Here is a 21,906-nt window from a genome sequence, read left to right as displayed (position 1 = left end):
TGTGTGACATCTTTTGTGTGACATGCTTTTGGAAATCCAGGTATACTACATCTACTGCTTCACCTTTATCTACCCTACTAGCTACATCCTCAAAACTCTCTGATAAATTTGTCAAGATTTTGCTTCAGTAACACCACATTGACTTCTTCTAATCATACCATATTTTTTCCAAATGCATTAAGACCTCCTTAATAATAAGATTCCAGCATTTTCCCCAAACCTGATGTTTGGCTAATTGGCCTGTAGTTCACTGCTTTCACTTCCAGTCTTGAAAAAGCAGCGTAACGTTTGGCAACTTCCAATCTGTTGGTACAATTCCTGAATCTAAGGAATGTTGGAAAATCACCACACCTTCTCAAGAGCATTTTGGAATGTGCAATGAATGCCCACATCCCAAGAATGAATAAAACAATACTCTTGCAGCTAGTCTGCAACTTCTGCAGAGACACTTTTTCAGTGAGTGAGTGAAAACAACCTCTCGCTAAATGTCAGCAAGACCAAGAAGCGCAGCACGATCCCCCCCAACCCCGTCTTCTACATCAGTGGCTCCGAAGTGGAGATGGTCGATAGCTTTAAGTTCCTGGTGGTCACAGTCTGCCCTGGTCCACTCACGTTGATGCAACAGTCAAGAAAGCCCAACAATGTCTCTACTTCCTACAGAAGCTAAAGAAATTCGGCATGTCTGTATCGACTCTCTCAAACTTCTACAGATGTGCGATAGAGAGCATCCTATCTGGCTACATCACAGCCTGGTATGGCAACTGCTCAGCCCAAGATCGCAAGAAACTGCAGACTGTGGTGAACTCAGCCCAACGCATCACACAAGCTTGCCACCCTCCCATTGATTCTGTCTACACCTCCCGCTGCCTCAGGAAGGCATGATGTGGAGATGCCGGCGCTGAACTGGGGTGAGCACAGTAAGAAGTCTTACAACATCAGGTTAAAGTCCAACAGGTTTGTTTCGAATCACTACTCCTTCCTCAGGTGAATGAAGAGGTAGGTTCCTGAAACATTTATACAGACAAAGTCAAAGATGCAAGACAATACTTTGAATGTGAGTCTTGCAGGTAATTAAGTTGTTACAGGGCCAGAGAGTGGTGTGAATCGTCTCAAGCCAGGACAGTTGGTAGGATCTCGCAAGCCAAGGCCAGGTGGTGGGGGGTGAATGTAATGCAACATGAATCCAAGGTCCTGGTTGAGGCCGTACTCATGTATGTGGAACTTGGCTATAAGTTTCTGCTCGGCGATTCTGCGTTGTCGCGGGTCCTGAAGGCCGCCTTGGAGAATGCTTACCCGAAGATCAGAGGCTGAATGCCCTTGACAGCTGAAGTGTTCCCCGACTGGAAGGGAACATTCCTGCCTGGCGATTGTTGCTCCGAAAGCTAGTGATTCGAAACAAATCTGTTGGACTTTAACCTGGTGTTGTAAGACTTACTATGCTCATCCCAGTCCAACGCCAGCATCTCCACATCAATACTCAGGAAGGCAGACAGCATTGTCAGAGACCCCTCACACCCAGGCATTGCCTTCTTCCAGACCCTTCCATCAGGCAGAAGGTCCAGAAGTCTGAAGACCCGCACATCCAGACATAGGAACAGCTTCTTCCCCACAGCTACTAGACTCCTCAACGACTCCCCCTCGGACTCATCTGTTCCCTGTAAGGACACTATTCACGACGCCCTATGCTGCTCTTGCTCATGTATTTGCTTTGTTTGGCCCTTGTTCCGCACTGTAACCAATCACTGTTTGTCGATGTATCATTTGTCAATGTTCCCTGTTGATTATTCTTTTGTACTATGTACGTACTGTGTACATTCCCTCGGCCGCTGAAAAATACTTTTCACTGTACTTCGGTACATGTGACAATAAATCAAATCAAATCAAAATCTTTTCTCAGTTTTGCTTCTGCCGAATGTGAGCTCCCCCCGGTTCCAACCTGCTGCCAATCTAGTTTAAATGCTTTCCAACAGCACCAGTGAATCTCCCTGTGAGGATGTTAGTCCTGGTCCTGCTAAGATGCAAGTCTTGTATAGTATGTCCCACTTGCCCCAAAACTGGTGCCCCAGAGCTCAGGAATCTGAGGCTTTCCCTCCTGTACCAGTTCTCCAGCCATGTGTTTAAATCGCTCAATTCTTCTCTTTCCATGCTCATTTGCACGTGAGACTGGGAGTAATCCTGAGATTACTGCTTTGGAGGTCCAGCTTTTCAATCTCCTTCTTCGCTCTCTGAAATCTACTTTCAGCTCCACGTTTTTTGAAGAAGTGATGAAGATGATAGATGAGGGTTGGGCAGCGAATGTTGTCTATATGGACTTCAGTAAGGCCTTTGACAAGGTCCCTCATGGCAGACAGGTACAGAAGGTGAAGTCACACAGGATCAGAGGTAGGCTGGCAAGATGGATACTGAACTGGCTAGGTCATAGAAGGCAGAGAGTAGCAGTGGAAGGGTGTTTTTCTAATTGGAGGGCTGTGACTAGTGGTGTTCCGCAGGGATCAGTGCTGGGACCGTTGCTGTTCGTAGTATATATAAATGATTTGGAGGAAAATGTAACTGGTCTGATTAGTAAGTTTGCGGACGACACAAAGGTTGATGGAATTGCGGATAGCAATGAGGACTGTTAGACGATACACAGGATTTAGATTGTCTGGAGACTTGGGCGGAGAGATGGCAGATGTAGTTTAATCCGGACAGGTAATGCATTTTGGAAGGTCTAATACAGGTGGGAAATATACAATAAATGGCAGAACTCTTAAGAGTATTGACAGGCAGAGGAATCTGGGTATATAGGTCCACAGGTCACTGAAAGGCAACACAGGTGGAGAAGGTAGTCAATAAGGCATACGGCATGCTTGCCTTCATTGGCCGGGGCATTGAGTATAAGAATTGGTAAGTCATGTTGCAGCTGTGTAGATCCTTAGTTAGGCCACACTTGGAGTACAGTGTTCAATTCTGGTCGGCGCACTACCAGAAGGATGTGGAGGCTTTGGATAGGGTACAGAAGAGGTTTACCAGGACATTGTCTGGTATGGAGGGCATTAGCTATGAGGACAGGATGAAGAAATTTGGTTTGTTCTCACTGGAACGAAGGAGGTTGAGGGGCGACCTGATAGAGGTCTACAAAATTATGAGGGGCAGAGGCAGAGTGGATAGTCAGAGGCTTTTCCCCAGGGTGGAAGTGTCAATTTCTGGGGGACATAGGATTAAGATGCGAGGAGCAAAGTTTAGAGGAGATGTACGAGGGAAATGTTTTTATACAGAGGGTAATAGGTGCCTGGAACCCGTTGCCAGTGGTCTTGACAAATACATGAATGGGATGGGAATAGAGAGATATGGGCCATGGAAGTGTAGAAGATTTTAGTTTAGACGGACAGCATGGTTGGCACAGGGCCTGTTCCTGTGCTGTACTTTTCTTTGTTGCAACCAGGATGGTTCCGGGCTGAATGTTTGCAGTTAGCTGGGGGGGCTGGAGAAGATGTTCTTTTCAGAGCTGAGAAGGCGCAGAGGACATTTGAAAGAGATGCTTTAAGGCTATGAAGAGTCGAGTTAGAGTAAACAGAGAAACCATTTCTGGTGGTTGAAGGCTCGAAAACCTGAAGATTCAGATTTAAGGTGAGGGGTGGGGTGGGGGAGAGGGAATGAGGAAGAATGTTTGTGCACGAGCGGTGAGGATCTGGTAGCCGCTGGCAGATAGGGTGATGCGTCAAATTGGGTGATGCATCAAATTGGTCAGCAGCCTCCAACAGAGAATCGGATAAGTAGCTGAAGAAGAAGTAGGGAAATGGGGAAAGTGACAGGGAGAAGGACTAATTGGATTGCTTTTCAAAAGAGCTGGAACAGGCTTGATGGGCTGAATGGCCTCCTCCTGTGCTTGCTGGTTGGCTCTGTGATTCGAGGGCCCAGGGATACGGACACAGGAAGTGTAGAAGATTGTAGTTTAGTCGGGCAGCATGGTCGGCACGGGCTTGGAGGGCCGAAGGGCCTGTTCCTGTGCTGTACATTTCTTTGTTCTTTGAGGGTGTGGTATGATTTAAAATAACAGAGACGCGATTCAGTATAGGAACCCTTCCTTACCTTCTTGGCCCAAAAGATTAACTCCTTGTTGACCAGCTGAATCAGTTCAGAGTGACAGAAAGGCAGGAAGTACACAATCTCGTTGATTCTGCCCAGAAACTCGTCCCGTCGGAAATGGGCCTGGATGGAAGCACATTCACCACACGCCAGCGGGTTAATACCATCAAGTCTTATGTTTCAATGACATCAAAACGATAATGTAACCGTGGCGGCAGGACCAACAGGCAATCGGAGGATGGGCAGGGGGTAGAGTAACTCACAGTATAGGTGGCAGGGATTGAGGAGCAACTGAGGGCAGTGTCCAGCCGTCAGTCACACAGGAGGTCACTGGCAGCTTTGGCAGGCTCATGCGCCCAGTATGCGGCCAGTTGTTTGGCTGGAGGAGAACAAACTGAGAATGATGCCAAGGTGACGTGAAGATTCTAAACATTTGGAAGACACACTCTGCTCAGAATGATACATTTTCTGAATAATCAGATAGGAAGAACCCAAGAGAAAAAAGCTTTAGGGGTGTCCAAACAGTGGGTGCATTATTCTTTGTTTCTTCATTCACGGGAAGTGGCCGTTGTTGGCAAGGCCAAGCATTTGTTGCCCTTCCCTGGTGACTCTTCAAATAAGCATCTACTCAGCTATTTGAGGGAAGGCAGGTAAGAGAGAACCACACTGCTGTGGGTCGGGACTCACATGTAGGCCAGACCGGGTAAGGACGGCAGATTTCCGAAGCAGGTTGTTTTTTTTTTTACAACAATCAATTACGGTCACCATTACTGAGACTTACAGTGCTGTTGGACCGGGAGAGGAATAGGCTCTGATTGGGGAGCAGAGAGGGGTGGGCTACAAATAGGGGGATGATCACTGATGTGCCACTGGCAATGTCTTGTCCGTCCCTTCAGTAGCTGCGGATGCTGATAAACCGGAGCGGTTGCATTACCTTCAGAATGGGTCTGATGACGTGTTCCTTGAAATGCTTGGAGATGGTCACTTTCTCACTCAGAAGCACATCGTCTGCAGCAACCAGAGAGAATCTCGAATCAAAACAGGATCCCGCAATTTCAACCAACCTTTTCAGCTGGGACTGTGAATGCTCCACATATTTACTGCACTGCAAAGGACTAAAACAATTATTCCTTGCCTTTCAAATGCATTCAATCTCATTCCTGCCTTCAACAACTCCAGTGTCCATTACTAATGACAGTGTCCAGTGTGGTACTGACTTGTGTCTGTTACTAATGACAGTGTCCAGTGTGGTACTGACCAGTGTCTGTTACTAATGACAGTGCCCAGTGTGGTACTGACCAGTGTCTGTTACTAATGACAGTGTCCAGTGTGGTACTGACCAGTGTCCATTACTAATGACAGTGTCCAGTGTGGTACTGACCAGTGTCTGTTACTAATGACAGTGCCCAGTGTGGTACTGACCAGTGTCTGTTACTAATGACAGTGCCCAGTGTGGTACTGACCAGTGTCTGTTACTAATGACAGTGTCCAGTGTGGTACTTACCAGTGTCCATTACTAATGACAGTGCCCAGTGTGGTACTGACCAGTGTCTGTTACAATGACAGTGCCCAGTGTGGTACTGACCAGTGTCTGTTACTAATGACAGTGCCCAGTGTGGTACTGACCAGTGTCTGTTACTAATGACAGTGCCCAGTGTGGTACTGACCAGTGTCTGTTACTAATGACAGTGCCCAGTGTGGTACTTACCAGTGTCCATTACTAATGACAGTGCCCAGTGTGGTACTGACCAGTGTCTGTTACTAATGACAGTGCCCAGTGTGGTACTGACCAGTGTCTGTTACTAATGACAGTGCCCAGTGTGGTACTGACCAGTGTCTGTTACTAATGACAGTGCCCAGTGTGGTACTGACCAGTGTCCATTACTAATGACAGTGTCCAGTGTGGTACTGACCAGTGTCTGTTACTAATGACAGTGCCCAGTGTGGTACTGACCAGTGTCCATTACTAATGACAGTGTCCAGTGTGGTACTGACCAGTGTCCATTACTAATGACAGTGTCCAGTGTGGTACTGACCAGTGTCTGTTACTAATGACAGTGTCCAGTGTGGTACTGACCAGTGTCTGTTACTAATGACAGTGTCCAGTGTGGTACTGACCAGTGTCTGTTACTAATGACAGTGTCCAGTGTGGTACTGACCAGAGTCCATTACTAATGACAGTGTCCAGTGTGGTACTGACCAGTGTCCATTACTAATGACAGTGTCCAGTGTGGTACTGACCAGTGTCTGTTACCAATGACAGTGTCCAGTGTGGTACTGACCAGAGTCTGTTACTAATGACAGTGTCCAGTGTGGTACTGACCAGTGTCTGTTACTAATGACAGTGTCCAGTGTGGTACTGACCAGTGTCTATTACTAATGACAGTGTCCAGTGTGGTACTGACCACACTGGTATTGATAGGATGCAGAGCTGGGCTGAGAAGTGGCAGATGGAGTTTAACCCTGAAAAGTGTGAGGTTGTCCATTTTGGAAGGACAAATATGAATGCGGAATACAGGGTTAACGGTAGAGTTCTTGGCAATGTGGAGGAGCAGAGAGATCTTGGGGTCTATGTTCATACATCTTTGAAAGTTGCCACTCAAGTGGATAGAGCTGTGAAGAAGGCCTATGGTGTGCTCGCGTTCATTAACAGAGGGATTGAATTTAAGAGCCGTGAGGTGATGATGCAGCTGTACAAAACTTTGGTAAGGCCACATTTGGAGTACTGTGTACAGTTCTGGTCGCCTCATTTTAGGAAGGATGTGGAAGCTTTGGAAAAGGTGCAAAGAAGATTTACCAGGATGTTGCCTGGAATGGAGAGTAGGTCTTACGAGGAAAGGTTGAGGGTGCTAGGCCTTTTCTCATTAGAACGGAGAAGGATGAGGGGCGACTTGATAGAGGTTTATAAGATGATCAGGGGAATAGATAGAGTAGACAGTCAGAGACTTTTTCCCCGGGTGGAACAAACCATTACAAGGGGACATAAATTTAAGGTGAAAGGTGGAAGATATAGGAGGGATATCAGAGGTAGGTTCTTTACCCAGAGAGTAGTGGGGGCATGGAATGCACTGCCTGTGGAAGTAGTTGAGTCGGAAACATTAGGGACCTTCAAGCAGCTATTGGATAGGTACATGGATTACGGTTAAATGATATAGTGTAGATTTATTTGTTCTCAAGGGCAGCACGGTAGCATTGTGGATAGCACAATTGCTTCACAGCTCCAGGGTCCCAGGTTCGATTCCGGCTTGGGTCACTGACTGTGCGGAGTCTGCACGTCCTCCCCGTGTCTGCGTGGGTTTCCTCCGGGTGCTCCGGTTTCCTCCCACAATCCAAAGATGTGCAGGTTAGGTGAATTGGCCAATGATAAATTGCCCTTAATGTCCAAATTGCCCTTGGTGTTGGGTGAAGGTGTTGAGTTTGGGTAGGGTGCTCTTTCCAAGGGCCGGTGCAGGCTCGGGGGGCCGGGTGGCCTCCTTCTGCACTGTGAATTCAATGATAATCTATGATTAATCTAGGACAAAATTTCGGCACAACATCGTGGGCCGAAGGGCCTGTTCTGTGCTGTATTTTCTATGTTCTATGTTGACCAGTGTCTGTTACTAATGACAGTGCCCAGTGTGGTACTGACCAGTGTCTGTTACTAATGACAGTGTCCAGTGTGGTACTGACCAGTGTCTGTTACTAATGACAGTGTCCAGTGTGGTACTGACCAGTGTCTATTACTAATGACAGTGCCCAGTGTGGTACTGACCAGTGTCTGTTACTAATGACAGTGCCCAGTGTGGTACTGACCAGTGTCTGTTACTAATGACAGTGCCCAGTGTGGTACTGACCAGTGTCTGTTACTAATGACAGTGCCCAGTGTGGTACTGACCAGTGTCTGTTACCAATGACAGTGTCCAGTGTGGTACTGACCATTGTCTCAGTTACTAAAGACAATGTCCAGTGTGATACTGACCAGTGCCTATTCGGTGTGTGCGCAATAAGGACCCTGGCCTTCCCGTTGCTTGCCATTTTAACACAAGACCCTGCTCCCACGCCCACATGTCTGTCCTTGGCCTGCTGCAATGTTCCCGTGAAGCTCAACGCAAACTGGAGGAACATCCAGTTCCTGTTCAGAATGTTCAGAATGGAGTTCAGTTACAAGTGGAGTACCACAAGGATCTGTTCTGGGGCTGTTGCTGTTTGTCATTTTTATCAATGACCTAGAGGGAGGCGCAGAAGGGTGGGTGAGTAAATTTGCAGACGATACTAAAGTCGGTGGTGTTGTCGACAGTGTGGAAGGATGTAGCAGGTTACAGAGGGATATAGATAAGCTGCAGAGCTGGGCTGAGAGGTGGCAAATGGAGTTTAATGTAGAGAAGTGTGAGGTGATTCACTTTTGGAAGGAATAACAGGAATGCGGAATATTTGGCTAATGGTAAAGTTCTTGGAAGTGTGGATGAGCAGAGGGATCTAGGTGTCCATGTACATAGATCCCTGAAAGTTGCCACCCAGGTTGATAGGGTTGTGAAGAAGGCCTATGGAGTGTTGGCCTTTATTGGTAGAGGGATTGAGTTCCGGAGTCAGGAGGTCATGTTGCAGCTGTACAGAACTCTGGTACGGCCGCATTTGGAGTATTGCGTACAGTTCTGGTCACCGCATTATAGGAAGGACGTGGAGGCTTTGGAGCGGGTGCAGAGGAGATTTACCAGGATGTTGCCTGGTATGGAGGGAAAATCTTATGAGGAAAGGCTGATGGACTTGAGGTTGTTTTCGTTGGAGAGAAGAAGGTTAAGAGGAGACTTAATAGAGGCATACAAAATGATCAGGGGGTTGGATAGGGTGGACAGTGAGAGCCTTCTCCCACGGATGGATATGGCTGGCACGAGGGGACATAACTTTAAACTGAGGGGTAATAGATATAGGACAGAGGTCAGAGGTATGTTCTTTACGCAAAGAGTAGTGAGGCCGTGGAATGCCCTACCTGCTACAGTAGTGAACTCGCCAACATTGAGGGCATTTAAAAGTTTATTGGATAAACATATGGATGATAATGGCATAGTGTAGGTTAGATGGCTTTTGTTTCGGTGCAACATCGTGGGCCAAAGGGCCTGTACTGCGCTGTATCGTTCTATGTTCTATCTCATCTTCTGGTTAGGCACGGTCTCAACATCGAATTCAACAACTTCAGATGATTAGCTCTACCCCACCTAGACCCATTTGTTTTCATCCTATTTCATTTTAACTGTCTTTTACTATTTCTTTCTTTCTTAATATATATTTAATTCCCCTCCCCCCAGTATTATCCACCTTTCCTTCACCTTTCTCCTCTTTGCTTCCCCCTTCCCCTCCCCCCACATCTACAGTTCACCCTCTGGTGTTAGTTTCTCTGCTGTTTGACCTTTCACATCTTTTGTTCTCTCTGGCGACTGCCATTAGTACTCTTTCCCAGTGTCTCAGTTACTAAAGACAATGTCCAGCCGGGCACTGACCATGTCTCAGTAACTGATGGCATTGTCCAGTGTGGCACTGACCATGTCTCAGTGGCCCCCGCGGCCTGTGCCGTGGGGGCACTCTTTCCCTTCCGCCTTCGCCACGGTCTCCACCATGGCGGAGGCAGAAGAGACTCCCTCCACTGCGCATGCGCGGGACTGCCGTCAGCGGCCGCTAACGCTCCCGCGCATGCGCCGCCTGGAGATGTCATTTCCGCGCCAGCAGGCGGGGCACCAAAGGCCTTTTCCGCCAGCTGGCGGGGCGGAAATTCGTCCGGCGTGGGCCTAGCCCCTTAAGGTTGGGGCTCGGCCCCCAAAGATGCGGAGCATTCCGCACCTTTGTGGTGGTGCGATGCCCGACTGATTTGCGCCATTTTGGGCGCCAGTCGGCGGACGTCGCGCCGATACCGGAGAAATTCGCCCCATGTAACAGAGAACGATGGCATTGTCCAGCCGGGCACTGACCATGTCTCAGTGACTGATGGCATTGTCCAGCCGGGCACTGACCATGTCTCAGTGACTGATGGCATTGTCCAGCCGGGCACTGACCATGTCTCAGTGACTGATGGCATTGTTCAGTGTGGCACTGACCACGTCTCAATCTCGGATGGCATTGTCCAGAGTGGCACTGACCATGTCTCAGTCTTTGATGGCATTGTCCAGCCGGGCACTGACCATGTCTCAGTCTCTGATGGCATTGTCCAGCCGGGCACTGACCATGTCTCAGTGACTGATGGCATTGTCCAGCCGGGCACTGACCATGTCTCAGTGACTGATGGCATTGTCCAGTGTGGCACTGACCATGTCTCAGTTACTGATGGCATTGTCCAGCCGGGCACTGACCATGTCTCAGTGACTGATGGCATGGTCCAGCCGGGCACTGACCATGTATCAGTGACTGATGGCATTGTCCAGAGTGGCACTGACCATGTCTCAGTGACTGATAGCATTGTCCAGAGTGGCACTGACCATGTCTCAGTCACTGATGGCATTGTCCAGCCGGGCACTGACCATGTCTCAGTCACTGATGGCATCGTCCAGCCGGGCACTGACCATGTCTCAGTGACTGATGGCATTGTCCAGCCGGTCACTGACCATGGGCGAGATTCTCCGACCCCCCTCCGGGTCGGAGAATCGCCGGGGGCTGGCGTGAATCCCGCCCCCGCCGGTTGCCGAATTCTCCGGCACCGGATATTCGGCGGGGGCGGGAATCGCGCCGTGCCGGTTGGCGGGCACACCCCTGCGATTCTCCGGCCCAGATGGGCCGAAGTCCCGCCGCTAAAATACCAGTCCCGCCGGCGTAGATTAAACCACCTACCTTACTGGCGGGACAAGGCAGCGCGGGCGGGCTCCGGGGTCCTGGGGGGGGACACGGGGCGATCTGGCCCCGGGGGGTGCCCCCACGGTGGCCTGGCCCGCGACCGGGGCCCACCGATCCGCGGGCAGGCCTGTGCCGTGGGGGCACTCTTTCCCTTCCGCCTTCGCTACGGTCTCCACCATGGCGGAGGCAGAAGAGACTCCCTCCACTGCGCATGCGCGGGAATGCCGTCAGCGGCCGCTAACGCTCCCGCGCATGCGCCGCCCGGAGATGTAATTTCCGCGCCAGCTGGCGGGGCACCAAAGGCCTTTTCCGCCAGCTGGCGGGGCGGAAATTCGTCCGGCGCGGGCCTAGCCCCTTAAGGTTGGGGCTCGGCCCCCAAAGATGCAGAGCATTCCGCACCTTTGTGGTGGTGCGATGCCCGACTGATTTGCGCCATTTTGGGCGCCAGTCGGCGGACATCGCGCCGATACCGGAAAATTTCGCCCCATGTAACAGTGAACGATGGCATTGTCCAGCCGGGCACTGACCATGTCTCAGTGACTGATGGCATTGTCCAGCCGGGCACTGATCATGTCTCAGTGACTGATGGCATTGTTCAGTGTGGCACTGACCACGTCTCAATCTCTGATGGCATTGTCCAGAGTGGCACTGACCATGTCTCAGTCTTTGATGGCATTGTCCAGCCGGGCACTGACCATGTCTCAGTCTCTGACGGCATTGTCCAGCCGGGCACTGACCATGTCTCAGTGACTGATGGCATTGTCCAGCCGGGCACTGACCATGTCTCAGTGACTGATGGCATTGTCCAGTGTGGCACTGACCATGTCTCAGTGACTGATGGCATTGTCCAGTGTGGCACTGACCATGTCTCAGTCTTTGATGGCATTGTCCAGCCGGGCACTGACCATGTCTCAGTGACTGATGGCATTGTCCAGCCGGGCCCTGACCATGTCTCAGTGACTGATGGCATTGCCCAGCCGGGCACTGACCATGTCTCAATGACTGATGGCATTGTCCAGCCGGGCACTGACCAGGTCTCAGTGACTGATGGCATTGTCCAGCCGGGCACTGACCATGTCTCAGTGACTGATGGCATTGTCCAGCCGGGCACTGACCAGGTCTCAGTGACTGATGGCATTGTCCAGTGTGGCACTGACCATGTCTCAGTGACTGATGGCATTGTCCAGCCGGGCACTGACCACGTCTCAGTGACTGATGGCATTGTCCAGCCGGGCCCTGACCAGGTCTCAGTGACTGATGGCATTGTCCAGTGTGGCACTGACCATGTCTCAGTGACTGATGGCATTGTCCAGCCGGGCCCTGACCATGTCTCAGTGACTGATGGCATTGTCCAGCCGTGCCCTGACCATGTCTCAGTGACTGATGGCATTGTCCAGCCGGGCACTGACCATGTCTCAGTGACTGATGGCATTGTCCAGCCGGGCACTGACCCTATTGAAAGCACTGCTGTGTTTCAGAATGAGCTGTACACCTCAGGAATTTCTGAAAATCGATGCCCGGTGCTCACGATGAGTTAGCTGATTGATTTTGGGAGGCAGCACCGATATTTAGTACAATACAGTTAAATGCGGAAGCTCTGGCCTGGTGATTGGTGAAAGAAATCAGCCAATATCCAGTGAACATTACTGGAACTAGCACAGTGATTGAGCTCGGAGATCATCAGGACATGAGGCGCTCTGATGTGATAGAGAACCTGCCCGGGGAATCCCCGAGATGAGTGGGGGGCTCAGAGTATTAAGCAACAGAGTAAGATAGGGGTTTGCCACACTTCAACACCATCCTCCATCTTACCTAGATTGTGGGCGAGCCGTTTCTTCCCCAGTTCCTGGGCTTCCAGCCTCAGCTGTAAGGCGTGCTCGGCTATTTCCTCACTGGCTACATTGGAGGTCATGATGAAGATGGCATCCTTACACTCGATGGTCTTTCCTTTGCCGTCTGTCAGTCTTCCCTGTAACATTAGGAGGGGGTGGTGAGAGTGGGGAAAGACTTAACTTCGCATCTCCAAATAAACATTCCAAACCCGCATGAAATATCACCAGCGGTGACTCGTGTGAAACTGGCCAAGCAACTACCAACTTGCAAAGAACAAAGAACTATACAGCACAGGAACAGGCCCTTTGGCCCTCTAAGCCACCCTTGAAGGTCCCACAGACAGATACGAGGTGACCAAGTGATCTATTTCGCTTCTGAAGAAGGTTCGTACAGACGCAAGACATTATCTCTCTCTCTCCGCAGATACTGCCAGTTTTACCAGCGTTTTCTGTTTTTATTTCAGATTTGCAGCATCTGCGGTATTTTGTGAGGTTGGAATGTTTTATAGAAAACAAAGAGATTGCTTGACAAAGGATGTCCGGGGCCCATCAGGGGCTGTTTAGCACAGGGCTAAATCGCTGGCTTTGAAAGCAGACCAAGACAGACCAGCAGCACGGTTCGATTCCCGTAACAGTCTCCCCAAACAGGCGCCGGAATGTGGCGACTAGGGGCTTTTGACAGTAACTTCATTTGAAGCCTACTTGTGACAATAAGCGATTTTCATTTTCATTTCATTTCATCTAATAATAATATAATAATCGCTTATTGTCACGAGTAGGCTTCAATGAAGTTACTGTCAAAAGCCCCTAGTCGCCACATTCTGGTGCCTGTTTGGGGAGGCTGGCACGGGAATTGAACCTGCGCTGCTGGTCTTGTTCTGCTTTACAAGTCAGCTGTCTTAGCCCACTGTGCTAAACCAGCCCCTTAGTTCACCTCCCTGCAGTTACATGATTATAGAGTTACTGTCTAATCATGTTGGCTCGGGATACTGGGAGAGCTGCCCGGAGACAGCACACAAACAGGCCATATCGCACAATTGGTCCATACCAGCAAAAGCTCCACACAAGCCTCCTCCTGCTCCCTTTCATCTGCATTTACAGCCACTAGGCCCAACTCCTTGAACGTTCTCCTTATCGGCCTCTCACCGTCCATGAAGTTGAGCTCATCTGAAACTCTGCTGCCTGTATCCGAACTCACAACAAATCCTGTTCACCTATTAGCCCTGTGCTCGCTGATCTATATTGACTCTCGATTTTTAATTTCTCAGCCTTGTTTCCAGATCCCTCCATGGCCTCATCCACCAGCCATCTCTGTGAGCTCTTCCAGCCCTGGCCTCTTGAGCACCACCAATATTAATTGTTTCACCACTGGCGGCTGTATTTTCAATCGCAAAGGCTCAAAGTTCTGGAATTCCCTCCCTAAACCTCTCCACATCTACCTTACTTTACCACTTTAAGGTGCTACTTAAAACCTACCGTTGGATTTTTGGTCACCTGTGCTAATACCGGCAACACAGACCAACAATTGACAAGAAATAGGAGCAGGAGTAGACCATTCGGCCCATCGGGGTGATGGTTGACCTCTACTTTCCCGTCCACTCCACATATCCCTGGATTCCCTGAAAGACCAAAATCCTTATCCACCCCAGCCTCAAGCATAGGGAACGATGGATTGGATTGGATTGGATTTGTTTATTGCCATGTGTACCGAGGTACAGTGAAAAGTATTTTTCTGCGAGCAGCTCAACAGATCATTAAGTACATTAGAAGAAAAGGGAATAAAAGAAAATACATAATAGGACAACACAACATATGCAATGTAACTACATAAACACCGGCATCGGATGAAGCATACAGGGTGTAGTGTTAATGAAGTCAGTCCATAAGAGGGTCATTTAGGAGTCTGGTAACAGCGGGGAAGAAGCTGCTTTTGAGTCTGTTTGTGCGTGTTCTCAGACTTCTGTATCTCCTGCCCGATGGAAGAAGTTGGAAGAGTGAGTAAGCCGGGTGGGAGGGGTCTTTGATTATGCTGCCCGCTTTCCCCAGGCAGCAGGAGGTGTAGATGGAGTCAATGGATGGGAGGCAGGTTCGTGTGATGGACTGGGCGGTGTTCACGACTCTCTGAAGTTTCTTGCACACACAAGCCTCTGGAGTAGAGAATTCCAAAGATTCACAATCCTTTCAGAAAAGGAATTTCTCCCCATCTCGGTCCTAAATGATCGGCCCCGAATCCTGAGACTGTGACCCCGTGTTTTAGACTCCCCGACCAGCGGGAACAATCTCTCAGCCTACCCCCCCCCCCCCCAAGCGGGTCCGCCCATGCGCGCGGCGGCCCACTTTGACGCGGGCGCCGCCGACATTGCGGAGCCACACAGTGGGCCCGCGCAGAGTAATGTGGGTCCCCCCCCAGATCGCGATGGCGGTCCTGGCCACCGCTGAGCTGCCCCCCCCCCCCCCCCGGGAATCCCTCCACCAGGACCACCACTGTGGCCGCAGGTCCGAGCTCCCGCCGGGCGGTACAGGATGTAAACCACGCCAGCGGGAGTTTGGCCAGTCGACCGCGGAGAATCGCCACGGGGCGATTTTTCAGTGGCCCCCGACTGGCGCCGCGTCGACCGCGCGCGCGGGACTGGCGGGTCCGCGGAGAATCTCGGAAGTGCCGTCGCACCGGATTTCCGGCGTGAACGGCTATTCTCCGCCCCCGCGCACGCCGCGATTCCAGCGCGGAGGGTCGGAGAATCCCGCCCACCATCTTTGGGATGAAATTTTAAGCTGAGGCTGCAGCAACCCTATCAGGCGGACGTGGCTGAGCCAGTGGCAACTAGGTCAAAGAACAAGGTTATCCCAGTGTCTCGGTTCAATACTTGTTTCTCAACCAGCGTCGCACAAACAGATGACCTGATCCTCATCACATTGCACAATCTAATTCATCCTTTTGCCTCACGGTTGGATGGAACTCACCTCGTCGAAGAGCTGCAGCATGACGGTCAGGACATCAGGATGGGCCTTATCCACTTCGTCAAATAAAACCACTGCACTCGGATTCTGTTTCAGCTTCTTGGTCAGCTGACCACCTTCCTCATGTCCGACATAACCAGGGGGCGACCCAATAAACTTTGCAACCTTTGAAATACACATCCTTTTATTGAGAAATTTATTCCAGTCTTGGTTCATAGAACATAGAATTCCTACATGGGCCATTCGACCAATCGAGTCTGCACCGACCCTTCAAAAGCACACCTCACCGAGGTTCACTCCCCTGCCCTATCCCCGTAACCTCACCTAACCTGCATATCTTGGTACACCAAGGGGAAATTTATCATGGCCAATACACCTAACCTGCACATCTTTGGACATCTTTGTGGGAGGAAACCCACACAGACACGGGGAGAACACACAAACTCCACACAGACAGTGACCCAAGGCCGGAATTTAATCTGGGACACTGGCTCTGTGAGGCAGCACTGTGCCGCCCTCAAGTAAAGTTCCCTCTACACTGCCCCCATCAAACACTCCCAGGACAGGTACAGCACGGGGTTAGATACCGAGTAAAGCTCCCTCTACACTGTCCCCATCAAACACTCCCAGGACAGGTACAGCACGGGGTTAGATACAGAGTAAAGCTCCCTCTACACCGTCCCCATCGAACACTCCCAGGACAGGTACAGCACGGGGTTAGATACAGAGTAAAGTTCCCTCTACACCGTCCCCATCAAACACTGCCAGGACAGGGACAGCACGGGGTTAGATACAGAGTAAAGCTCCCTCTACACTGTCCCCATCAAACACTCCCAGGACAGGTACAACATGGGGTTAGATACAGAGTAAAGCTCCCTCTACACTGTCCACATCAAACACTCCCAGGACAGGTACAGCACGGGGTTAGATACAGAGTAAAGCTTCCTCTACACTGTCCCCATCAAACACTCCCAGGACAGGTACAGCACGGGGTTAGATCCAGAGTAAAGCTCCCTCTACACTGTCCCCATCAAACACTCCCAAGCCAGGTACAACATGGGGTTAGATACAGAGTAAAGCTCCCTCTACACTGTCCCCATCAAACACTCCCAGGACAGGTACAGCATGGGGTTAGATAAAATCCACTCCCTTTGAAATAAAGTCCAACATTCCATCTGCCTTCCCTAGTACCTGCTGTGGGAGTTTTATCTTTAACACATTGACAACAAAAGATTGGTTGAAGTTTAGACATTTCCTCTCCCGGTCTTTTTGTTCTGGACTGGAGCTGCCTGCCTTAAGGACCAAACGCTTCTGATCTCACAGTTAAACGTTTCACTTACTTCATGTTTTTCCTGGAATTCCGACATGTCGAGCCTGATGAATTTCTACATTGCGAAAGGAAAAACAGACAGAATGAAACTTTCCGGTGGCTCTGTCGCAAACTGCCCTCCGGTTTTATTTCCCACCGTCGCACACGACTCCTAATCCTCTCATAGATTATCATAGAATTTACAGTGCAGAAGGAGGCCATTCAGCCCATCGAGTCTGCACCGGCTCTTGGAAAGAGCACCCTACCCAAGGTCAACACCGCCACCCTATCCCCATAACCCAGTAACCCCACCCAACACTAAGGGCAATTTTGGACACTAAGGGCAATTTATCATGGTCAATCCACCTAACCCGCACATCTTTGGACTGTGGGAGGAAACCGGAGCACCCGGAGAAAACCCACGCACACACGGGGAGGATGTGCAGACTCCGCACAGACAGTGACCCAAGCCAGAATCGAACCTGGGACCTTGGAGCTGTGAAGCAATTGTGCTATCCACAAGGCTACCGTGCTCCCCACTCTCGTGGGCGAGTTCCAACTCCTTGCTGGGGTACGACCCAAACCATTCCCTCTCCAGCACCTTTCACCAACGCCATGGACTGTCTGATTGTGGAGGGAATTGCAGCTTCCCCGGTGACTGTTCTCGTGGAGCTGGGGACAGGATGGTCACTGGACTGCGCGACTCTCCTCTCAGTGGCTGAGGGACCACAAGGTCCAGTGACTGCTGTCCAAATGACGAGCTCAGAACACAGGCTGGAATCCTGACCATGGACAGTCACAAATCAACGTGGCTCAGCCTGAGAAAGCGGTGCCATGTGAGAGTACCTTTAAGAAATGGGTGTTTATAAATGGGTGTGTATATAAATATCTGTAGTGAGAGTACCTTTAAGAAATGGGTATTTACTACTGCAGTGATGTCAGAGAGTGGGTGGAGCTGGGCTATCTGTCAGCTTTTTACTTTCATTTTAGGCTGTTTGCTGCAGGGTGCGTTTTAGTTTAGTTTTCAGTGTTGGAGCTGAAGCCAGACAGAGCAGGTGTATTGTTGATCTCTCTGCCATGAAAAGACTATCTCTTGATCATTTGGGAATTCAGAATTATAAATGATCTCAGTCGTGAATGTAAACCTAAAGGTGTTTCTTCTTCTGGATGTTGTTTGGGAAGTTATTCAGGATTACTTAGTGTTGTATTCTTTGGGGGTTGTATTTGAGTTAATGGTTGCTAAGATGTTCACTGTATGTTTTAAAAAGGTTAACTTGAGTTAATCGAATAAACATTGTTTTGCTTTAAAAAATACTTTTCCATTTCCGCTCTACCACACCTGTTGAGTGGGCCGTGTGTTCCCCATACCACAATCTAGTAAAAGTTGTGGGTCAGGTGAACTCCATGATACACTTTGGGCTTCTCTAAACCCTGGCCCATAACTGCGGCGACTGAGAGAGAGGGAGTTGGTGGCTAGCGAACAGAGTTTGCAGCAGGGACCAAAGGCAACGGCTTCTGCAGATAGATAACTATTTATTACGATCCCAGACCAGACTCCACAATTTGCTAGGATACCGGAAAGGAACCTCAATCACTTCTTTTTAATTCTTAAAACTTCACTCCAGGAATGATTCCACGCACAAATAGGGATTTGGCACATTAAAAGAAACTTTATTACCAACACAGGATTAAACTACCTTTAACAGCACAGAAATATTGCTTACAATTACCAGTTAAACAACGCTCAACAATAACATGAAACACTTCAACTCCAAACTGCTACCTTCTTTATCTCCAATCAAGCAAAACCCATCACAGGTCAAAACTCACTTTTAAATAAAGTTAGCAAACGCAGGATTACTTGCCAGCCTCTGGATCAAGCATTCCTTTAAAAAGACTGCTTGGAGGGAGAGAGAGATCCCGTCAGGAAACAGCCTGCAGATTATTGTCTGTGCCTGACCACTGCTTAACCTGACAGTCCTCTTCAGAAACTGTTGTTCAGCTCACAGCTTCCAGCAACACTAACTTAAAAACTGACTGCCACAGACCTGGTCCTTCCCATTACCACATCACCTTTATCCACTCAAATCTCATGACCTAATTTTTAAAGTTTAAACACAATGGCCGGGATTCTCCAGTCCGCCAGCTACATTTTAAAATAATAACCTTAATAATCTTTATTAGTGTCACAAGTAGGGTTACATTAACGCTGCAATGAAGTGACTGTGAAAATCCCCTAGTCGCCACATTCCGGCACCTGTTCGGGTACACAGAGGGAAAATTCGGAATGTCCGATTCACCGAACAGCACGTTTTTCGGGACGTGTGGGAGGAAACCAGAGCACCCGGAGGAAACCCACGCAGACACGGGGAGAACGTGCAGCCTCCGCACAGACAGTGACCCAAGCCGGGAATCAAAGCTGGGACCCTGGAGTTGTGAACAACAGTGCTAACCACTGTGCTACCGTGGCGCCTTCTTGGGTGGTGCGCCCTCGCCGGCAGCAGGATTCTCCGCTCCCGCCACCTGCCAATAGGCTTTCCCATTGTGGCCAACCCATGCCGCTGGGAAACCCGGGCATGTTGCGTTTCCGACGGAACGGAGAATCCCGCCAAATCTCTCAAATTATCTACTTGCAATCATAACAAAAATCCATTATGCCCCTCCTTATAAACATAAGCATGGTATGAACTAAAAATGATCTCACTTCTACGACATCTTAATTGCACCTTCTGCGGCCACAGTGTCTGTCTTCTAAATTAGGCTTAACAAATATATTACTGCAGCAGATTTATATGATACAATATATATAAGAAATTCCTACTTTCATCACATAGTTGAAAGATCCCATACCTTCTTGACGTCGTTATGCATGTACTTAGCGACCTGTTTGGCCAGCTCGGTTTTTCCTACATCAAAAGTGAGAAACAAAATCAATGTCCAGGATACAGGGTGGGAAATCTCAATAGATGCTGGTGAGGCAGGTAATCAACTGTCTAGATAATCCCACATCACAATCTCAATTATTGTCCAAAGTTATGTCCAGACTCTTTTCTCGAAGTTTAACTCATTGCCGAACTAACCCGAGGCGACACGAGGAAAATAGTCTTACAGTGAGTTGCTGTGACCTGGCCTGCACAGGGTGATGGGAGAAGGTCCTAGAGTAACTTACAATGGGAATTAGATAAACACTGGAAAAGGGGAAAATTTGTAGGGCTCTGTTGAAAGACCCAGGAGGGGGGAATAATTGGATAGCTCTTTCAAAGATCCTGCATAGACTCAATGGGCCGAAGGGCCTCCTTCTGTGCAAAATGATTCTCTGTGTTGGCCACTCTTTGTACCAGGGTCATCTTGGCACAGATTGTACAACTTGACTAGTTTAAACCAATGCCCATTTCCATTTTTATACCTCGTTCTGAAACAAAAAATGCATCAGCACAGGTCAATTTTGTGGGAAGGCAGTGGCCCAGTGGACCATTAATCCCGAGGCCCAGGCTATCGCTCTGGGGACATGGGTTCAAATCCCACCACAGCAGCTGGTGGAATTCAAATTCAATTAATAAATCTGGAATCTAAAGCTAGGTTTAACAATGGTGACCATAACAACCTGAGTAAGTTGTAAAAACCCATCTGCTTCACTAATGTCCTTCAGGGAAGGAAATCTGCCGCCCTTACCCGGTCTGGCCTACATGTGACTCCAGACCCACAGCAATGAGGTTGACTGTTAAACACCCTTTGAAAATGGCCAAGACACTCAGTTCAAGGGCAATTAGGGACGGGCAACAAATGCCGGCCCAGCGACGCCCACATCACGTGAATTTCTTTTTTTGAAACTGCAATTTTCTCTGGATAAATAAGACCGCCGTTTCTGTAGCAGCTTTCATGACCGCAGTTGGTGGCACACTCGCCTCGAAGTCAGATGGTGCGTTGCGAGTGCAAGCCCCACTCCAGAAAACCGAGCACAAAGCTCAGGCTGACATTCACAGTGCAGTGCTGCGGGAGTGCTGCGGGAGTGCTGCACTCTCAGAGCTGCAGCTTTACCAATGAGACTGTGGCCCAGACTGTCCTCTCGGGTCCCATGGGACTATTTCGAGGAGCAGGGAGGGAGTTCTCCCCGCTGTCCTGGTCAATATTCATTCCTCCATCAACGGTTGGAATGTAGATCCTCAGACCGGGGTCTCCACAACATTTGGAGGCTCGCATCGGGGGGACAGGGGAGTTCCAGGATTTTGCCCCAGAGACAGGGAAGGAACGGTGATATATTTCCAAGTCGGGGTGGTCAGTGACTTGGAGGGGAACCTCCAGGTGGTGAGGTTCCCAAGAATCTGCTGCTCTTGTCCTTCTAGATGGTAGATGTCAAGGGTCTGGAAGGTGTTGTTGAAAGAAGCTTGGTAGTTCCTGCACTGAATCTTGTAGATGGTGCACACGCCTGCAACATGATTTTGGCGGTGAGGGGAGTAAATGTTTAAGGTGGTGGGTGGGCTGCTTTACCCCAAACGATGTAACTTACTGACCGAGTGAGAGTGACACTGACCGAGTGAGAGTGACACTGACCGAGTGAGGGTGACACTGACCGAGTGAGGGTGATACTGACCGAGTGAGGGTGACACTGACCAAGTGACAGGCTGACACTGACCGAGGGAGAGTGACACTGACCGAGTGACAGGCTGACACTGACCGAGTGACAGGCTGACACTGACCGAGTGACAGGCTGACACTGACCGAGTGACAGGCTGACACTGACCGAGTGAGGGTGACACTGACCGAGTGAGGGTGACATTGACCGAGTGAGAGTGACACTGACCGAGTGAGAGTGACACTGACCGAGTGACAGGCTGACACTGACCGAGTGAGGGTGACACTGACCGAGTGAGGGAAATGTTCAGAATGGAGTACAGTCACAAGTGGAGTACCACAAGGATCTGTTCTGGGGCCGTTGCTGTTTGT

General features: G+C 49.7%; 1 protein-coding gene across 1 annotated transcript in view; it reads right to left on the bottom strand.

The window, feature by feature from the left end:
* Positions 1–21,906, bottom strand: part of clpb (ClpB family mitochondrial disaggregase) — a 212,413-nt gene that overhangs the window by 12,294 nt on the left and 178,213 nt on the right. The window contains 6 exon segments of the mRNA XM_072477474.1: positions 4,072–4,191; positions 5,003–5,076; positions 12,676–12,832; positions 15,657–15,818; positions 16,994–17,038; positions 19,813–19,868. Coding sequence (XP_072333575.1) covers positions 4,072–4,191; positions 5,003–5,076; positions 12,676–12,832; positions 15,657–15,818; positions 16,994–17,038; positions 19,813–19,868 — 614 coding nt within the window.

This window comes from Scyliorhinus torazame, chromosome 15 (genome assembly GCF_047496885.1).
Source record: "Scyliorhinus torazame isolate Kashiwa2021f chromosome 15, sScyTor2.1, whole genome shotgun sequence".
Taxonomy (NCBI): Eukaryota; Metazoa; Chordata; class Chondrichthyes; order Carcharhiniformes; family Scyliorhinidae; genus Scyliorhinus; species Scyliorhinus torazame.
The sequence above is the reverse complement of the archived record's forward strand: the minus strand, read 5'-3'. Positions and strand labels throughout refer to the sequence as shown.